Source organism: Miscanthus floridulus, chromosome 8 (assembly GCF_019320115.1).
Source record: "Miscanthus floridulus cultivar M001 chromosome 8, ASM1932011v1, whole genome shotgun sequence".
Taxonomy (NCBI): domain Eukaryota; kingdom Viridiplantae; phylum Streptophyta; class Magnoliopsida; order Poales; family Poaceae; genus Miscanthus; species Miscanthus floridulus.
The window spans coordinates 193,498,209-193,507,108 of record NC_089587.1 but is presented as its reverse complement, the minus strand read 5'-3'; the positions used below and the strand labels follow the sequence as shown (position 1 = coordinate 193,507,108).

The 8,900-nt window shown below is 42.9% G+C and overlaps 1 protein-coding gene and 1 pseudogene across 2 annotated transcripts; both read left to right on the top strand.

Moving 5' to 3' along the window:
* The first annotated feature begins 207 nt into the window (after positions 1-207).
* Positions 208-2,460, top strand: LOC136470421 (salutaridine reductase-like; annotated as a pseudogene).
* A 641-nt stretch (positions 2,461-3,101) lies between these two features.
* Positions 3,102-6,200, top strand: LOC136474402 (salutaridine reductase-like). 2 transcript variants are annotated; one of them, XM_066471985.1, is made up of 5 exons: positions 3,102-4,083; positions 4,199-4,264; positions 4,406-4,600; positions 4,702-5,070; positions 5,302-6,200. In XM_066471985.1, the coding sequence occupies exons 1-5, from the start codon at positions 3,760-3,762 to the stop codon at positions 5,308-5,310; spliced, it is 963 nt and encodes a 320-aa protein (XP_066328082.1). In that variant the 5' UTR covers positions 3,102-3,759; the 3' UTR covers positions 5,311-6,200. The 2 variants fall into 2 exon arrangements, with proteins under 2 accessions (XP_066328082.1, XP_066328081.1); XM_066471984.1 differs by having other exon boundaries at positions 4,702-6,200.
* Positions 6,201-8,900: the final 2,700 nt, after the last annotated feature.

Here is an 8,900-nt window from a genome sequence, read left to right as displayed (position 1 = left end):
GGTACAAAATCTTGTATCCTAGCATCGAACTGAAAAAAATGAGAAGCACTTGCTTGGGTTACAGTTTGTACTGTGCATGACATCTGAAACTCGATTTGATTCTGAACTTATTAGTGTTTAGCATTTGATTAGCTGAATAACCATCTTGCTCGATTGTGCATTTGTGGTCGCATTACACATGCTGCTGAACCTGGCACTTTTGGTCACATGTATGCTGCTGTAACACGCAACGCGTGTATGATGCTGAAAGTATTCAGCTTTGGTCACACAAATGCTGTTGGAACAGGCACTATTTGCTCACAGTTATGCTCCTAGAAAATACCATGCATATGTGTTGCCAAAAAAAGAACTGTTGCTCACACCACAGACCCTTACGACAAAGCAGAGGAGTGCTTGAGAACAAACTACCATGGCACCAAAATTGTCACAGAAGCGCTTCTTCCTCTCTTGCACCTCTCATCGCATGGAAGAATTGTAAACATATCATCTCGTTTCGGACTACTCAGGGTAACAATTAAATTAACTGCCTTCAAGAAATGATGCAAAGCCATGCTAGAACTACATTCAATGGTTAGATACACTGATACCACATTTTGCATTTACAAAACACTAATCGGTTTAATTACACGGCTTCAGTTTTTCAGTGGTGAGGAATTTAAGAAGGAGCTCAACAACATCGATGACCTATCCGAAGAGAGATTAGATGAGCTGTCATTATTGTTCCTCAACGACTTCAAGAATGGCCAGCTGGAACCCTATGGGTGGCCGACTGATGGAGGGTATCTTGCATATAAAGTGTCCAAGGCTCTTGTCAATGCTTATTCGAGAATCGTTGCAAAGAAGCACCCAACACTTCGCGTGAATTGTGCACATCCCGGTTTTGTCAGTACAGACATGAGCTTCCACACCGGAGATCTCACGGTCGAGGAGGGCGCAAGGGGAGCTCTGATTCTGGCTCTCGTACCCAAGGGGGGCATGACTGGAGTGTTCTTGAACCGCACAGAGGTCGCATCCTTCGTGTAACTCTCTACCGGGAAAACCTTAAATTTTGTCGACAGGACTCAAAGTTAATTATAGTAAGTCCCATATGTACCCCATCAATGTTTCCAATGAGAGAATGGCACACCTTGCAAACACTTTTGGCTGTGATATAGGCACCATACCTTTCACTTACCTGGGATTACCCATGGGTACGACCAAGCCCTACATTGAGGACTTCACAACGATGATGGATAGAATTGAAAGAAGATTATCTGCGTGCTCAACTTGGCTCTCCTATCTGGTAGGTTGGAAATGGTCAACTCTGTAATATCCCCGATCACCACATATGCTATGTGTACCATTAAATTGCCCAAGGGAGTCATTGATAATATTGACAGAGCAAGGAAGCAGTGCCTCTGGAGAGGCAATGATCCTGAGAAGAAGGGTGGAAACCTTGAGGCGTGGCCAACTGTGATGAAACCCAAAGAGAAGGGAGGTCTGGGTGTGATCAATCTTCACCTACAGAATGACGCTCTTCTCCTAAAGCAGCTAAGCAAATTTTATAACAAGGAAGACATCTCATGGGTACAGCTGGTTTGGAGCAAATATTATGACACCAAAGTACCCCATGCTGCAAGGGAAATGGGCTCTTTTTGGTGGCAAGATGTATTGCGCCTCAATGTCATCTTTAGAAGAATTGCTAAGTGTGAACTAGGGGAAGGCTCCTCAGTTTGTTCTTGGGAAGATCAGTGGTCTGAGTCAGTGCTATCTCAAAATTACCCAAGATTGGCTTCCTTTGCAACAAATGGTGATATTTCAGTAATGGAAGCGCTATGCAGGCTGATGACCTTGATAGCTTTTTTTTTTCTCCCGCTCTCGCAACAAGCTTTTCCGGAGTTTGAGAACCTACAGGTCCGGCTGCAACTGATCCCATATGATGATACTGCTACTGATCGGTGGGTGCCGACCTGGGGTAGCAAATACACTTCGAGGCGCTTCTACTCCCATATTTTCAGCACCGTGGAAGCCCATCCGATTTTCAAAGCGGGTTGGAAATCAAAATGCATCCCACGCATCAATTTTTTTGCATGGCTAGTTCTAGTCGACCGGTTGAACACCAAGTCGATGTTGAGGAGAAGGCATCTGCACATCCAAGACAGCATCTTACGTGTCATATGTAATGATGGGGAAGATGAGACCATTGTGCATCTGTTCTTTGCTTGTCCGTTCGCACAGGAGTGCTGGGGGATTCTCAACTTCGCCTGGGACGGCTCGCTGCAGCTCATGGATAGGCTGGTGCATGGGAACTCGGTTCATAACCTGCCTTTCTTCACAGAAGCGGTGTTGATAGCGGCATGGGAACTGTGGAAGATGTGCGATGACAAGGTTTTTCAGAGGCAACAACCGAGACCAAAAGCCTGGTTAGCTAATTTTAAAAATTAATGTTACCTGCAATCTGTTCGTTTAAGGATGACTTGAGATCATCCTTTTGTATTTGGCTTGATGCCTTTAGTTAATACCTTGTATGTAAGTACGTTCTCTCCTTTAAATTAATATTAAATCTCACAGTGGGATCTCCCCAGCAGTCTTTTGCTGTAAAAAAAAAGTGTGCTACTAGCGAACGACCAAGTAGACGACCGGATGAAGGGTGAACGTGAACCGGAGCCTCACCAAACGTTTGAATGGCCTGTCACATCAGTCACCCACCTCATTCCACAACAGAAATGAGATCAGGTTAAAATGCCAGAACAGCCAGAGATTTTGCACTTTGCAGTTGCAGAACACGAGCAAAACACCAGCTTGTGAATTATCTTTGCACTTAGGTTCCTTGTTTGTTATGTGTACTTGTTTTGCTCTCTGTAAACAAAATTTACATTTAATTTAATTAGTACCCCTCCGTTCTAAATTATAAATCACTTTTGATTTTGTTTTGTATATCCATTTTATTATGCATTTAGACATATTATATTTTAGATAGAAAAATAGATGTAAAAAAAAGTCAAAGTGACTTATAATTTAGAACGGATGGAGTAATAAAAGAAGTGCACGGCAAAATAACTCGCTATTGTGTTGTTAGTTTGCTACTACGCATGTAAAGTGAAGAAAGGTTGCGGGTTAAAATACAGGAAGACTAGACTAGTCTGTCTACAAAATCTGATCTACATATGTCTTTTTTTTTGACAAAAGATCTACATATGTCTTTGTAGTACTGGATTCTCAGTTGTAACCAATCCGCCTTGACTTCAGCGAGGAGGTTGCGTCACTTGGTGCGTAAAACCATCGGCATGACGAGAGGGGTGACATCATATACAGGAGCGTACATGCATGAACACTAGTACTAATGTAGCGTAGGCCTCTATTTATAGCGAAGCTCCCGGTGGTGGTTGCGTATATCAAATCACAGCTCTGGTGTCTCCACAAACTCTCTTAACAAAGTGACTTCTACAAGATCAGCTCCCCGTCAGACACTCAGACATGATGGAAGGACATGTACGCGGCCAATATGAAAAAGAGTGAGCATCTCGCAATCTCTATGTTCTTGTTTGGCCCGTTTGCTAGTGCTCCTTTCCGGCTTAGGCGTCAGCTTTGGCTTCTCCGAGGAAGCCCTAACAAACGATTTAGTAGGTGGAGTTGTTTGGAGCCGTTTTTCGGTGAGAGAGGAGAGCCCCTTTGCAAGAGTCGGACTTCGGCTCTTCCGGAGGAGCGCTTCCAAACAAACCCTTAATTTTAGTACTCCGTCTAAGCTATTGAGATTGTATTTCCAATCCAAAAATACATATGATAATAAATAAACTTAATAGACACTTTTTGTGTGTATCTAAAACTTTGAGGACACTTTTCCTATTGTTCCAGGGTGGCCGTGGTTACCGGAGGGAATATAATAGAGGGATTGGGTTAGAAATATGCAAGCAGCTTGCTTCCAAAGGAGTCACGGTAGTATTGACAGCGAGGGACGAAAAGAGGGGTGCAGAAGCGGTCAAAAATCTTGCATCGCAGGGGCTATCCAACGTCCTGTTTCATCAACTGGAGGTCGGAGATCTTTCAAGCGCAGTACGTCTTGCTGACTTTATCAGGAAGCAGTATGGCAAGCTGGATATATTGGTATTGCCTCGTGTTTCTTTTCCAACATCACGAGTACATGTGAAGGATGTTGTTTCTGAATTTATCTTAAATCATATGTTGGTAGTCACTGGGTTGATACTTTGATTCTTTGCAGGTCAACAATGCAGGAATCGTCGGGACGACAACCGAGATCAGCGACCCAGAATCTTTTAAGCAAGAGGTTAGCTAGCTAGTCTATATAACTTCATAAGCATTTCAATTGTCACTTCCAATTAATTATCTTTAGAAAGTTCTAATATATTTATCTTCTTGATATATAGTTTTCGACACTAGCTAACAACTGTTTTCTGCATGTAAATAGCTTGCAGATATGGATGGCATGGAAAAGCTTGAATGGATCAGGAAGCACACTACGGAGCCTTACGACAAAGCAAAGGAGTGCTTGATTACAAACTACCATGGCACTAAAATTGTCACAGAAGCACTTCTTCCTCTCCTACAGTTCTCATCCCATGGAAGGGTTGTAAATGTATCATCTCATTTTGGACTGCTCAGGGTAATGCCTTGAATAAATGGCAAAATACAGATACTAGAACTTGATTTAATAATTAGACCACACTGCTTTAAAAAAATACTAATCCTTCTACATGGCTTCAGTTTTTCAGTGGTGAGGAACTTAAAAAGGAGCTCAACAACATTGATAGCCTATCAGTACAGAGATTAGATGAACTGTCAGAATTTTTCCTTAAGGACTTCAAGAATGGGCAACTAGAACCCCATGGGTGGCCGACTGAAGGAGGGTACCCTGCATATAAAGTGTCCAAGGCTCTTGCCAATGCTTATTCGAGAATCATTGCAAACAAGCACCCAGAACTATGTGTAAATTGTGTGCATCCCGGCTATGTCAGTACAGACATTAACTTCCACACCGGAGATCTCATGGTCGAGGAGGGCGCAAGAGGTGCTCTGATTCTTGCTTTCATACCCAAGGGAGGCATGACCGGAGCATACTTGAACTGCACAGAGGTTGCATCCTTCGTGTAATTCTTATGTTGGTGATCGGCCATAGGATGGGCCCCTCATGTTTGTTTCAAGAGAGAATTATGTATTTGGCACTGAAACAAATCAGTCTTTCATATTTGACACTTAAAAATTTGAACTTTTTTATCTGGCACCAAGTTAAAATTTTCTTCCCTATATGACACTACCGTCCATTTCATCCATTCATCTGTTAGTTGACTATTTTGACCGTGTCAGTTTTTTTAGTGTGACCAACATACCCTCTGTTGCTCACGCATCCCATTTCTCCCTGAACTTCCGGAGCGGCCGAGCGCTCCAGTCTCCCGTGAGTCCGTGACCTTCTTCCCCGAAAAAAAACACCAAACCCTAGAATGATGGAAGGAGGAGAGGATGTTGCGGCCAGCGGCGCCCAGCACCAGCTACGCGTGCCCTCTGCGCGGGGCGACCTCACCCGGCGGAGCCAGGCCATGGCGCGGTCGCGGCGGCAGGGCCGACGCCGCCCCGCAACACGAGGGCACGCGCCCGGGCCCTACCTCGCAGCCTTCGCCGCTGCCGCCGGTTGGGAGCAGTGGCGTCGACTCGAGCTGGGCCGGCGACATCTGCTCAACCTTCTGCGGCAGCAACCAGGTGCCCAGGACGCCGGCAGGGACCAGCGGGAAGGATGCGGCATTGCAGTCGGAGGGGCCGAGCGGTGCCGGCGCGCACGATGGCACATCGTCGTCCGGTGGGTCTGGAAGCAACTATGGGGGATCCGGGCTGCCCAGTGACAACGTCCATGTCCACAAGAGGAAGGGGAGGTGTAGAGACGACTCAGATAGTCCGAGCGAGGTGTCTACTTTGTTCATCTTGTTTGGTTGGTTGTATAACCTGTATCCTGAACGAACTACTAGGAAATAGGGATGCTTGAGTGGAATACAATTGATGAGGAAATCGCAGGATGCCGAGTGTGAGATCTCCCCAATAGTCTTTTGCTGTTAAAAAAAAAGTGTGCTACTAGCGAACGACCAAGTAGACGACCGGATGAAGGGTGAACGTGAACCGGAGCATCACCAAACGTTTGAATGGCCTGTCACATCAGTCACCCACCTCATTCCACAACAGAAATGAGAACAGGTTAAAATGCCAGAACAGCCAGAGATTTTGCACTTTGCAGTTGCAGAACACGAGCAAAACACCAGCTTGTGAATTATCTTTGCACTTAGGTTCCTTGTTTGTTATGTGTACTTGTTTTTGCTCTCTGTAAACAAAATTTACATTTAATTTAATTAGTACTCCCTCTGTTCTAAATTATAAATCGCTTTTGATTTTTTTTGTATATCCATTTTATTATGCATTTAGATATATTATATTTTAGATACATAGCAAAATCAATTTAAAAAAAATCAAATGACTTATAATTTTGAACGGAGGGAGTAATAAAAGAAGTGTATGGCAAAATAACTCGCTATTGTGTTGTTAGTTTGCTACTACGCATGTACAGTGAAAAAAGGTTGCGGGTTAAAATACCGGAAGACTAGACTAGTCTGTCTACAAAATCTGATCTACACATATGTCTTTTTTTTTTACAAAAGATCTACATATGTCTTTGTAGTACTAGATTCTCAATTGTAACCAATCCGCCTTGACTTCAGCGAGGAGGTTGCGTCACTTGGTGCGTAAAATTATCGGCATGACGAGAGGAGATGACATCATATACAGGAGCGTACATGCATGAACACTAGTACTAATGTAGCGTAGTCCTCTATTTATAGCGAAGCTCCCGGTGGTGGTTGCGTATATCAAATCACAGCTCTGGTGTCTCCACAAACTCTCTTAACAAAGTGACTTCTACAAGATCAGCTCCCCGCCAGACACTCAACATGATGGAAGGACACGTACGCGGCCAATATGAGAAAGAGTGAGCATCTCGCAATCTCCATGTTCTTGTTTGGCCCGTTTGCTAGTGCTCCTTTCCGGCTCAGGCTCCTCCGAAGAAGCCCTACCAAACGGTTTAGTATAAGGAGTTATTTGGAGCCATTTTTTGGTGAAAGAGGAGAGCTGGAGCCCCTTTGTAGGAGTCAGACTTCGGCTCCTCCGGAGGAGCCCTTCCAAACACACCCTTAATTTTAGTACTCCGTCTAAGCTATTGAGATTGTATTTCCAATCCAAAAGTACATATGATAATAAATAAACTTAATAGACGCTTTTTGTGTGTATCTAAAACTTTGAGGACACTTTTCCTTTCTTTTTGTTCCAGGGTGGCCGTGGTTACCGGAGGGAATAGAGGGATTGGGTTAGAAATATGCAAGCAGCTTGCTTTCAAAGGAGTCACGGTAGTATTGACAGCGAGGGGCGAAAAGAGGGGTGCAGAAGCGGTCAAAAATCTTGCATCGCAGGGGCTATCCAACGTCCTGTTTCATCAACTGGAGGTTGGAGATCTCTCAAACGCTGCACGTCTCGCTGATTTTATCAGGGAGAAATTTGGCAAATTGGATATATTAGTACCGCATTCGTTTCATAATGATAATATCCCTTTCCAACGTCAGTACGTCACTACACAACATGTGAAGGATGTTGCTTCGGAATTGATCATGAATCATTGGTAGTTGTTGCTTTGATTATTTTCAGGTCAACAATGCAGCAATTGCCGGGTCCAAAACAGAGATCAGCAATCCGGAATCTTTTAAGTTAGAGGTTAGTCTGTAACTTAATAAGCAATTTAATTTTACTTTCAGTTATTATGCATGTCTACTTAGAGAATTATTTATTTATCCTCTTGATACCTCCTACAATGAAATGGACTCACAATTTTCGCTGCATGGAAATAGCTTGCAGGCATGAATGCCCAGGAAAAGCTTGAAAGGTATCTAAGGTTATATCTTTTATACTAATACGCTAAGTATTAAGCATTGTCTATTGATATTATCTCTATTTGTGGCCATATGTGTGATTTGACATCCTGGTCTCACATATGGTGTGTATCTAGTTTTATCCTTAAAACCGGGTGCTACATTGGTCCCTCTAACATCATCACACACGGGATCTTCAACCCCTTCTTTTTGCCTGTCTATAAAAAACTTTGAAAGGGTGGTTGTAGATACGTTTGTTTATCATAAATAATACAAATCTCATTGTGTTTTGGTATGAATCTTGAGACAGGAACACGAATGTTGGTGTTGAAGGGGAAACCACTTCACCAAAATAAGATGCAATTCGAAGGTTTCCCAAAGACGAGCTTTTGTCCTAAAACAAGCACTTCTGGGAGATAACCCGAGTTTTTACCTTTTGTTATTATAAAAAAATGATGATGCCTTTGTGTAATGAGCAAAAAGATATAATTATGAAATTATTCCTTCAGGTATTTTTGTCACTAACCATTTCAGGTTTGAAGCAAAAAGAATGAAGGATGAAAACGCAAGGTATACCTAACCAAATCAATGCAACATTGAATCACATTCATGGGAGAATATTATCCCCCAAACTTGGTTTTGTGTTTTGCAAAATTCAAGTGTGGGGGATGAACTTCTCTGAAAAATCTCATGCCATGTTGCTATTATATCTTGGTTGTCCCTATCTTTAGGCCATGCTCATCTTGCTAAGTCATAATCATGCAAATAAAAATTTAATAACCAAAATACTCATGGTCCGCTGGTTCACCATAAATGTTATTGCTTCTATTTTGAATGAATCTCTTTGTTCACTCATGCTACCTTTTCTACACCAGCATGCTTTGGTTTGATTCTTGAATCAAAACATACTTGTATAGAATTTGGCTGTATATATGGACTAACTCCTGCAGGAAACTCTCAAATTCAATTTGGGGAAGTCCCGAGACAAATTCACATCGGAGATGAATC